The following is a 12324-nucleotide window of genomic DNA, read 5'->3' as shown; positions in this document are numbered from 1 at the left end:
AAAAAATTTTCCTTTTATCTCAGTTAAGTTCAAATATAACATAGTTGTAACTGTGAACGTAAATAGGAGTATGCTTCCAGCCTCTCCTTGAGTAAGTAGTACTTACGGGTTGAGGTTTTTACTACTAATGGCTAAATGTTAGCGTCAGTTGCACTGCTGTAAATTCGGAAACTGAGTTACACTGAGCTAACCAGGAGAAAAAAAATCCTTGTTTATAATGACACATTTGAAATAAATTTATTTTTTTAATTACAGAGTTCTCTTAAGAGCTATTTCAATAATGAACATGTGGCTTTTCCCTCATATCAGCTTGTCAAAAGACAAGCAGAACTGGACTTTGGAAAGCAAATCAGTATGATAGAAAGAGAGTGGTTAGTGTATTGGATGCTATACACGCAGTATTGCAAGTTGTAGGTTATACTTTAATTCTAAGAAACTGAAAGGTATGAAGGTCAGATAGTAATTTGATGTGTCCTAGAATAGGTCCCTTGGTTTAAATGGATGCTTCTGATACTAGTAGCTGTTACCACTAGCTATTCCTTTGTTTACCTTTTTCATTTTATGCATTTGACGGGTTTTATTAGTCTTTATATATTTATTGTTGCTGGTTTTGAAATATTGCTATACATTTTCAAACTCATTTGAATTTTAACCAAGTCCTCTACCTCCAGTCCTCTTCTAGTTTTCTAGAAGCATTTTACAGTCCATTAACCAAATTATTATCATTCAGTAGAACCAAAAGGAGGACAAACCCCAGTACTGCCCACTTCATATACCTTCCTACTTTGCTCTTTAATGCGGATTTCCAATTATATTTACTGTAGGCTTGTTTCCTGGTTTTCTAATAACTAAGTCATCTCTTCATGTGAAGTAGCACTGACAGCATCCATACCTCATGTTTCATTTGGAAATTTTGCACCAGGTTGAGGTCTGTGAACATTCGAATTGTACACAGTGTCGTTTCAAAATCTGATAGCTCAAAATCGCTGAAGCAGAAGTCAGTTAGGTTGAGAGATTGTGCAGATGGTACTACAGCAGCCTGGAGAAGAATAAGAGAACACAGCTTAGCACTAGGAAAGAGAAAGCCTAACATAAATACCTGCTTTTTTCAGTAAAGAAGTAGCGAGATACTCAATTTTACCTTCACATGATGCTGAAAACTGGTGGTTACTTCTAATTTCTCTTTCCTTAGCCCTTCGTGTTTAACATTACCTTTCTTGCTTAGATTTAACACCCACTTTTCCACAGATCGTGAGAATAAGGAAAGCATTACCTGGTCAGGCTGTTAGCTAAGTCACCCAAGGCAAACCGTAACCAAGTCTATGCATGAAATTGGGAGATTGAGAAAATAAGGCAGTGGAGTTATATGTTTGGTTTTATGGACGTGCGGACATCAAAATCTGTAACTGCTGACATTTTTCTAAAAATGGTGAGGAAAGAGATGTCAGTAGAACAGAATTTCTACCAGAATCCACATGCAATGCTATGGCAGTCAGAACACATTCACAGGCAGAGCCTTCTCAGGGCTAGAAACCTGAAACCTTAGGGTTCACCTGTGATAATCTATAATCTTTAAAACCTTTGGACAATGTTTTTGATGTAATTTGAGTACAATCATAAACCTTCAATGTGAAATTTTAAATTACAAATAGACAAAAAACCCCAACTCTATACCTTTTAAACTCTAACTTTTATTGTTAGTAATATCTCCGTGTATCACAACTCTACTTTTTCTAGTTATAAAATTCACAGTACAGTTATTGGTTGCCCTTCAAAATACAGATGTTAAGGTTTCCAACAAAATAAATGGTCAGACTCTAGAGAACAAAAATTAGTATAATTTTTTTTTTTTAAAATAAAAGGTGGAGTTCTCAGTGCTACTTCTTTACAGTTGTTTCACCTCAGTATAAGTGTGGTTTAAAAGAAAACCGGTGAAATGGTGAAAGAAATAAGCCTATGTGTTTATCTTCCTCTTTGTAATTCTAGGGGAAAACATTTCTCCAGCGTGGGGAACTGTGTCCTAGAAGGCTGAAACACTGAAAAGGAAATGTGTTGTAATCTACAGTACTACTACATGTAGCATGCAAATCAATTCTTCCCACAACTACATCTACCAATCTCTGTTCCATGTAAACTTGCTGTTATCTTTCCTCTGTGTCAGAATTGGAAAGTCAAGAAAGACTATGAAAAATAATATTTACACAGGAAGAAAATCCCAATATTTTTTACACAGTTCTTGTAATTTTGTGTCCCTCCATTTGGATTCATGTGGTATTTCACCAGGGGCAAGTGAAAGAACCACTGGCCTGTATGTTCAGTGGAAACTAACACAACCATTTAGGAACTCTAATGGCATAATTTAAAAAAACCCTGCAGCTGCTCTCCGGTATTTCATGAGGAAAGGGGCTGGCAGGATGCACTAGGAGCTCAATGGAACACCTCATGCCTGTGTTCTGCCTTCATTCATAATTTACCTTGCCCTTCCTTGATCTCCTGCCTTTTGACAGCCACCACAATAAGTTTCATTCCAGCTGAGACATAAAAAACTGCGCTCTATAGCTATTCAAGTGTTACTTAACTGGATTAGACATCTCCTCTCTCACTGAAGCCAGCAGAGCTATCTGCCCCCCATTTTACAGCATGAAAGTTCATCAGCTATTTCATTTCAAATTACTAAGCTATGTTGAGCTTCTGTAAATGCCGACCGTGCTTCAGGGAGGTATTTAAGTGTGGCAGTTCTTTTCTTATGCAGAGATTTGCAATTAGCTGAAAAAAATCCACTGAAAAAAATTTTCAGTGTTTATACTCCTATTTTTCAACTAATATATAAATATAGTCAGTATGTTTTAAATCTTGATGCACTCCTCAATTTTGGAGGAAGAAAGTATTTAATGGCTGCTTCTTCTTACACTGATGTTGATTTTTCAAGCACAAAACTGTCTGAGATCAACTTATAGAGGAACCTAGAATTGCCTTCCCATAGGAGGCTATGATTCTTCTAGTCAACTGCAAAACAAATTCAAAATTAACATCCTTTGGCAAGGTCATTTCTATCAGAGCGCTGGTACTCTGGAGTAAATTCCTATTCCTGTTCAGATAGCACAGACCGGCCAACCCCACCCCTCATCTCTCTTGCTGCTTCCTGAGAAAAGAAGGTGAATGGAGTGGGGTCTGTCACTGATCGTCCTCATACGTGTATTTGGGAAGATTTCAAGATTAATTTTTATTTGAATCACTGTGATCTTCTGCAAAGATGCCTATATACCGTCACACACTAGCACTAGGAGAGCTTATCCTACCTAGACCTCTACTCAGAAGAGGATTTCTTGACTTTATTGATCCATGTGATGCCCTGAAGTTCTAAGATAACCATACTTTTAGTGCCCGCTTTCTTTTTTCAGCTCTAATTACTAACTAACTGAACTAATCTGATTGCTGTGTTAAGATTCAGAGTGGGGGCTTCATAGCATGAAAATAAAGGTATTTGTCTCATGCCGTGGGATGTGACATGAGGCTATGTGGTCTGCCTGAGGGTGTAAAACCTGCCGGAAGAAAGTGGTGGTTGGCGTGGGCTAGGAAGCACATGGAGAGGTTTTTTTGCTGCACGGACAGCAGTAGATGTGGACACTGGTTCAGTGCTAGGTTTACTGTGGTTCCATTTTATTTAGCAGTAAAGATGTAACCACAGAGATTACAACCTTGTCTTGTGCGTTGTTCTGCAGCACCTTGCTTGTCCAGTCCAGTCCCATACTACCCAGCTTGCAGTCCCCTCTATCTACCTTCCTTTCCATCCCTCCATGCCTCCCATTTTTTTCCATACAGCAGGGGTGATGCTATTTCCCCAGAATGTCTGCTCCAACAGAGAGCACTGGAGAGACTGAGCACGGGCTGTGCTTTGAGCTACACTTTAAATCATAGCTGTAGTTATTCCTTAGGCAGTGGTTTCTAAACACAGAATTAAACATGAGCAAAGGAGGGCACTGCACAGAAAAGTAACAATAAAAATAAAAAAACCCATTGCATTAACAATTAAATACGGAATTTGTGTAAGGCCGCAAAGCTGCACGCATACTTGAGATGCCTGCAAGGTACCAAAAATATAAAATATACAATGTTCAGACTTAGCTGCAGAAGCTCTCAATATCTTGCTTCTGAAACACTGAATCATTGTTGAGCTGATACTAGCCTTGCATCAGCTGTCACTGTCACTGAGACTCCCCAGAATGGCCGTCGGTATTCCTTCTGGTTCTCCTGTAATTGCAGCTCCCTGGCCAACCTGTTTCTCCCATTGTTGGCATTGTAACATCTCCCTTTTACGTGAGGTACTGACTCAACTCAGGAACCCATCAGTTTAAGCTTCCCTAACATTTTTATTTCTGGAAGATGAGCTTCTGCATGTTTAGGGGTCATATCTGTGTAAAGTACTGCCCTTTGTTGTTTGATTAATGGGATATTTCTAAAGTAATAGTAAAAAATTCAATTACCACTGTTACCTGCAGCTCCCTCGTTTCCTCCTCAGCAGCAGAAGCATGGTATGAGAGAACCTATGGACAGACAAAGGCAGCCCTTAGAACAAACAGAAGCGCGATGTGGTAAAAAGGCATTTTTCCTGAAGCAGAATTTTCAGCCTGCAGCTGCACTGCACTGCATTTGCTGATGAAATCTAGTGTCCGTGCAGGGCCCACACTGGTTTTAAGGGAGCTCTCGGAAAGCATATGGGGAGATATCTGCAGCTTTCACAGGTCTCCCACAGCACAGAATCTTCTTGAGATAATTAGGCCAAGAAAACGTAAATCGGTTCTATAAAAGAGCAAAGAACTCTAATTTTCTCTTTGGAAAGTTTTTATGCCCCACTTTCAAACGCAAATAATTCATGAAACAGCTGTAATTATGAGCCTGACATTGTTGCTACAATAATCCTTTCAGGAGCTCATTCAGACATAAAAGAAAGTTTTGCCCTAACTGAAACTTGGCAAAAAAGTCTGAAAGACAATATATTTGTTTTAAATTAACAAAAGAAACTCATATTTTTTAGCTGTTGAGAATGCAGGACATGAAAATATTCATTTTTTTGAGCAACTAGAGATGGACTTTTTTTTTGAAAGGAAGCTTTTTTTTTGAAAGATATAAGTATATATCTTATATACTAACCTACAATCTGTCTGAACTTCCTATACTATCTATAAAATGTTGTAGTAAGAGAGAGAATTGGTCATTTGCCATATAAACAAACAGCTATTTAAAAAAAAAAAACAGAATTATTTTGACAATAATTTTACCACCTTTTTATAGAATGCAAATTAATACATGTTTGAGAGCTGTAACATTTCTTGTAGAGGTTACGGGATACATAATCCCCATTTCAGGAATTCTGCAAACAGTCTGTTTACATAATGAATATTAGGAGATCCAAAGTCTACAAGTTTTTCACCTTCAGCTTCAAGCGATCACCTCTGGGTAATTCAGCTTCTCAGTGCAAAGCCCTCTTTAGGTGTTAAATTTAACAGTAACCAATTCAAAGGCTAAGACCAGATGACATTCATCATGATATGGTTTGATGGAGTCTAAGGAAATTGCTGAAAACCTACAGTAATGCTGCTGTTACTCCACAAACCGGTTTGTCTAAAGGACTGAGCCAAAGTCATCACAGGAAACCTCAGACAAGAAAAGAAAGCCCCGAATCCCCCAAACCATTTCCTCTTCCTACGCAGCAGAACAAACCTGCTATGTGGCCAATGTGTAGCCTCATGTAGAGGAAAAGATGCATTCAGCTGACCACTAAATCTCACGAGTAAAGTTAAAATACAATACCAAATAAAACAGTCTGCTGGCACGTACGGAACCAAGCTGAAAAAATCCTGCGCAACTCAACAGGCCAAATGCTGTTCTCCTGGGGGAAGGCAATTTCTGTTCATCCATGTGAGCAGCTGCACTTATGTGTAGAACAGACAAGATCTGGAGAAAATTAGGATCTGTTTTGGGCTAATTAAGGACCACCTAGATTTTGAGCTCACCTCTAAAGTCACCATCTGTTTGGCCATGGCCCTTTCTACAGCTTCATACATCTGTGTGTTCTGGATCCCCAAGCCACAAAAGATGACAAACGCTTCCAGGAACTGTTCATCATTTCTGTTGAAAGCCTTGATTTTGCCCGAGTTTTCTTCCATCTTATTCACAAGCTGGCAAACCCCTATGCCAGGATACAGAAATTAGAAGTAATACAGAGAACTGCCAACATATCAGCTATTGTATGGAACATTAAGAGAAAATTTAAGTCTCGGACAGTTTAGCCTACAGTATAAACCACCAATATACATGAATGCGACAGACAGGATGCTGTAGGATTTTCCTTGAAGATTTTTAGAGTAATTTAACTGCACTATAGAATAAATGCTAAAACATATTACTAGACTCAAAAGTATTTATTAGGATTTGTAAAACAAAAATGCAGGGCTTTATAGACTTGTGAAATTCTAGGGTCGATTTCCTCCTTTTATTATTAATAGTATTCTAGATTGATTTAATCCCTAAAGACAATTTGTCCTTTGGAGGCTAATTAAATTTTTGTAGCCATGCCAAAAGAACATTTATGAAAGTCAGAACAGTGGTACACAGATTTTTCACTTCCTTATTTGAGTCAGTACTACAGATTTTTTAAAAATACATGAACTAAACAGCGAATACGCAAGTGGAGGCTCAAAGCTTAAGTACACTCGCTGATTCTTTGAGGATGTGATTGAATTACAGCCTGCTCCAAAGACTGCGGAACTCATGGAAAAGCTCCTTACTGAATTCAGCTTGTTGGGTTCAGACTTGTTGAGAGTTGCATCTGTTTATTTTCTGTTACGAGTTTCTGGACTTTTCTGCGGAAATGCCATTGGAAGGTCTGAGAGGTGACTTCTACCAAACCTTGCTGCCACTTAAATCCCTGACCCCATTTTAAGCAGAGGGAAAATTCACACATATACCACACTTAGTTTTATCTAGCAGATGGCAGTTTCTGCTAAGAAATCAGAATATTATTTAAAGCAGCTGCATTGTAAGTGTACGTTGTCTTTGGCCAAAACCACTTTGGGGGTGGTTATTGTCTTAAGTGAGCCAAATGTTTTCTCACACTCGTGAGTGCGAGTCCCACATGTTGTGAGCATAAAAACCAGCATTTTCCTGCCCAACTGCAAATAATTATCCCAGTGACAATAAGTTGCAAATTTAAAATTCTGAAAAAATTGACTGAATGAAGAAGTCTTCATTTTCTACAAATTGCTATTGTGTACCAGTTTGTATACTTTGTATGTCTGATGAAGAATAATTTGCAGCAGAACGAGTAAAATATTCAACATCTATTTAACCACCAAAAGAGAACATAACTATTTAGCACAGTGTTTCCAGAACACTTAACAATTTTCAGGTTTTTCTTGTGCCAGAAGAGCCACTCCTAATTTACACAGGATATATGAACAGAATCTGAATGCCTTCCTTACTCTTCATCACCATAAGGTCTGGGAGGACAGATTTGCTCTTTGCTTATTGGTGGGGAAGAAATTGGAATGATTATTATTTTACAGCAGTACCAACAGGCATCATAATCAGCAGCTGCTGTAAAGACTTGTCAGTGCTAAGAATTTTTTATATGAAAGTACTTAGTCCATATTCGCAGACTAAAAAATCCCATTGAGGTTTGTAAATTGAAAGGAAAAAAAGCCCCTAAAAGCCCAGCACTACATTCCGTTACTGAATCAGGCCAGCTCAGGCCTCGGAGGCTTGTTTACTGATTTCTCTCTTCCCTTCCTTGCACTGCCTTGTTGAAGATCTACACAAGCCAGAGTAGTAACTGGTTCTCTGAACGGGAAGCAATTAAAATAATTATACTAACAGAAAATTTTTGAATGCAACAAAGCTATAAAAATGGCATCATATCACAAGAGTGTTGTAGATCCTTGGTAACTTATTAGAAAAGCAATTTACAGTTAAGGCTGCACTGGACTTGTTAGTGGAAAACATGATGATTGGGGTTCTTTTTCTCCTGCGTTGAGATTCCACGTTGCTGAGACTTCACCACGGAGCAAAGAAAGAAATATTTCTATGAACGGTATAAAATATTTTTGGTAAAGATACCCACCTATCACTTTATTCTTTTTCCCATTTTTTATTGGTGTACACAGCAAACTCTTTATGCATTGACGTGCATTTTCTGCATTGTCATTCTGTTAAACAAACAAAAAAATACAGTTACAATTTTAAAGACTGATGCTCAAGTGGCTGAAGTGAAAAGGCTGCCGAGCTGGGGTCTACAACTATTCTTGGTTTACGTACTCCTTCAAAAAGCAACCGCCTCTTCAAAGACTGCACATCTGTGGCTGGACAGTATAATAAACACCGTGTCTGCTAGAAGCTTTGGTGAAGAAGAGTACAGGTAATGATGGGAATCTTCATTTCTGTATTTCACATGTAAGCTCATTTTACTTACTGTCCAGGGAAATCTTCGGTCTTTGCAGACATCTGGGATGTTGAGAGGCTCCATCGTATTCTTCACATACTGAGCATACATGTAATTGATTTTGTTTGTGTCACAGTCCCTGAAGGATATGACACTATTATTATGTGTTTAGTATGAAAACGGGTCATTTCATTATGCAAAGCAGGTAATTGAAATCTCATTTCTGTATAAGGAAAGGATATTAACCAAGAGATATTTAACGGAGTTGAGTTCAAATCCTGTATCCTAATCCAGCTGTCATCACAAAACTGCAGAGTGCATCGATTTACAGTTCCACCATTTCTTTAATGAAACAACATTAACACCCAACACCAAAGTTAAGAAATAAACAGATCAGTGCAGTTTATGCAGATGAAGGAAGAAGAATAAACAACTGAGTTTATCTTGAAATAAACAGAACATTTTGAGAAGAAACTCCATTCCCAAATCTGACACACCTGAAAAATCAGCACTGGATGCAATTCACATATTCTTTAAAGGAAGTGCAGCAGGAAACATTTGAGAATTTTCTGCATTTGTTTTAGAAGTAAAGGCACTATCACTTGTCTGGGGATTCTGTTACTGAAACAGAACTGTTTATTCCAAATCAGGACATAAGATATCCTTACAGAATCAATCATCGCTTACTTTTTTAGCCACAATGTATTTAACTGAGGCATTTCAATTCTTTTGGACCCTTTGCCTGCTCTGGAAGAGGACATGTGTCCTAGTAATAAACCTGTTTCCCTCTGACATTTGACTTGACTTCAGTTGTCCTTGTGGTATAAGGATGTTCACAGTACTGGAGGAAGGGAATTAAACTTTCATCATTTCACAAGCTTAGTTATACAAGGTGATGTCCCACAATTCTGCAAACCGGTCTGATTTGGGGTTTGATTCAGGGACCTTGATTACATAATAAGCCTGAAATACTTTTTATGCCATCTGAGCCATGTCATATTTCTGCTACTGCCCAAAATCACACCCTTCAAGCACAGTGGCTTGGGGTACTAACTCCAGTGGCTGACTCATAGTACAGTCCTTGACATATCTTATGCTATCTTATGAACCAGATTCAGGAACGCAATTTAGCCTCCAAGATTCCTTATCAGTTATTAGAAATAATTTACTGATGGCCCATGCAAGCAGTAAATTACATTTGGAGTCCTTAACTAGTAACCATGAAAGGGAAAATTGAATAGCAGAGGTAAATTCTCTTTAACATTTTCATAGTGTAGAGGAGGAAACAAACAGGAACTGTTTTCTTTCACCTTGTGATGTTACTAGCCTGTTGCACCTCTTACAGTTACTAGCCTGTTGTACTTTGTAGTTGTACATTATCTAAAATCGTAACAGTTTGTGGTTGCTCAAGCCACGCACCTTGGACATCATTTTCTAATACATGAAATTAAATTTAGTAAATGTTCACTGCAAAAAAGATCACAGGGGTACAGAAATCTCCATGTTCTCTCTGCACACTGTATCTGTAGTAGTGCATTTTATACGCAACTGTGTCGCACTCCTGGTATTTGAAACAACTGTTTTTGATGTCAGAGGAAGGCAATGGAGACAGTAATTTTCAGACCTCAGTTGAGAGGTTCAGACTAAATTTGAAAACTACTTAATCGGGGTATTTTAATTCAACTAGTTCTATGTCTTTCCCTTCCTCCTATTTGAGCTTCTTAATGGTTTCTCAGAGATGACTGAAAGTTATAACTTGAGGACTTGATTTATTGTCTTGCAATATAGCTGTGTCCTTAGACATGATGAACTGAAGAGATCAGGCCCTACTCTCCTGTTCTGCTCAGTGTGACCTTTTTAAGGCTCTAGAGTTTGTCTACATACACTTCCAGACAAAATCTGCTCTATAAAAATAGCAGTGATACATGGTACCAGTGAAAATAAGGTCTGTTATTATGAAAAAAAAATATTAAAAGCATCGTTTCTTCAACATTCTTCTGGGACGAATAAAAGTTTGAATTTCTTGTTTTACCTTTTCAGATTTTCAGCTGAATCTTCTAATTCCTCAGATTCCATGTGAAATACACTAGAAAATGAATCCTGGAATACCAAAAGGATATTTTAATATAGGTATATACAGTTGTCATAAGTTAGAGTATTCATGAAAAGCTTGTTGCAGTTATCAAAACCTATGCTGTAATAAAGACAAAACTACGTAAGTTCATTTCACGTCCAGCAGCAAGTGTACAGGACCCTACCACAAAAACATCTTTTGATACATCTTTAAATGCCATTGAAGCATCTCGCATCTTTACTGATCACTCTGAGAAGAAATGCCAGCAGTTCCAAGCTGTGACAAATTCATCTGTCAGCACAGAACTTCTTTATTTTAACATTCATCCAATTCCAGTCTTGCTTTGCTTGGACAGCTGAGGACATTAAAACTTCTTAAACATATCGACTGACCTCTGCGTTGCTTTTCATGCAGCTTTTTTTAACAGTTGAGAAGCCTAAATACAGAGAGGAATAAGATTCTCTCTGTGCTGAAGATTCAAACTAGACTGCAAACCAGGTGCTGGAGTTTATCTGACTTGCAAGGACAGTGCGAGTATGTGAATACAAACATTATGTAAATTCCTCTTCTGTATTCTTGTGCTCTAAATACAGGGAGAGACGGGATTGCGGCCGGTATCACAAGTTCCTTCTGTGCTACAGAACCTTGAAATGCTTCCTCACTCCCAGATCTTAGCTCACCCGTATCTGTAACAAGTAGTAAAGGTAAAACTGGCAATGCCAGCACAAGACTGAGGAACGCAACTTAATACCCTGCTCCTCGTTCTGCAGCCTGTTTCCAGTAGGAAGTACGTACAGGTGGGCAGACGGAAAGGAACTGTGCTTTCCTTCAGCCAGCCAGTATTGAGGGAAAGGCCATGGTTCTGTCTAGATATCTTCTTTAAATATTCCCTGCTTAGACATATTTCAAGAAATAAAAAGTGTCGTCAAAACTTGATTCTGCAAAGGCCACATTGTTTTTCTCCCAGCCTTTTCCTTCTTTACATCCTACACCAGTAGCCAAGAAAAGGAGTTATGAAAGAGTTCACCACTGATGATCTATGCCATAGGAGAGAGCCTTAGTTTACTGACAGGTAATGCAAAATGGCAGCCTGGCGTACACAAAGACCAAAGCCTCCCAAGTCAACACCTAACCTCAGCAGATGCCTTAAAGAAAGAGCAGAGAACGAAAAGATGACAGAACATGCTATGGGTTTGAAATACTACTGAGTCAGAGCGGAGAGAAGCCCACACTGCTCCCAGGGAACAAGCACTGCTGCCTTTAGATAAAAAACATACTCACGGTACAGTCTTCATCCACTATGAAGATGGTACACCTCTGCACTTGCATGAAGGATATTATAGTGGCAGCTATCTTCTTCAGAATTACTTCCAAAGACTGCTGCTCTTCAAAGATCAGGCTGGCAAGGTCAAGGAGCACCTGAGGAAAAGGTCTTTTGTGAAGTTTTGACTAACTGTGATTTAAGCAATAATTATCATTACTACTGTCTTTGACTCTGCTCCTCTTCTCTGAATCAAGGAAGTCAACACGTGTCTGTGACTAAAACTAAGTTTTGGTTCTCGCACGGACTGCAAGGTAACAGTAAATAATAGCCAGTGTGACACTTTTGATGGAAGAAAGGAATAGCATGTCTGATGTTTTCAGTCAGAGACACAGAATAGAATTAGGCATTAAGAGTTTATAAAATGAAACCTGAGAAATCCAGATAACACACAGTTATTTCTGCTTGGGAAACCTAAGACTTCTAACAGATCCTAAGGAACTCCTTGGGTGAAAACTTAATTTAGATACATTCTGCTCTATTTCAAAGCTC

At 38.4% G+C, this 12324-nt stretch overlaps 1 protein-coding gene across 2 annotated transcripts in view; it reads right to left on the bottom strand.

The window, feature by feature from the left end:
- PDE5A (phosphodiesterase 5A, cGMP-specific) overlaps nt 1-12324 on the bottom strand; it is a 46433-nt gene that overhangs the window by 13027 nt on the left and 21082 nt on the right. For both annotated transcript variants that reach the window (XM_010141350.1, XM_010141349.1), the window contains exons 6-12: nt 11793-11930; nt 10470-10537; nt 8468-8576; nt 8120-8204; nt 6015-6190; nt 4485-4544; nt 893-1039 (exon numbers count right to left, since the gene is read on the bottom strand). In XM_010141350.1, coding sequence (XP_010139652.1) covers nt 893-1039; nt 4485-4544; nt 6015-6190; nt 8120-8204; nt 8468-8576; nt 10470-10537; nt 11793-11930 — 783 coding nt within the window. The remainder of the gene's footprint in view (nt 1-892; nt 1040-4484; nt 4545-6014; nt 6191-8119; nt 8205-8467; nt 8577-10469; nt 10538-11792; nt 11931-12324) is intronic.

This window comes from Buceros rhinoceros, unplaced genomic scaffold (assembly GCF_000710305.1).
Source record: "Buceros rhinoceros silvestris isolate BGI_N320 unplaced genomic scaffold, ASM71030v1 scaffold2018, whole genome shotgun sequence".
NCBI classification, from domain to species: Eukaryota; Metazoa; Chordata; class Aves; order Bucerotiformes; family Bucerotidae; genus Buceros; species Buceros rhinoceros.
The sequence above is the reverse complement of the archived record's forward strand: the minus strand, read 5'-3'. Positions and strand labels throughout refer to the sequence as shown.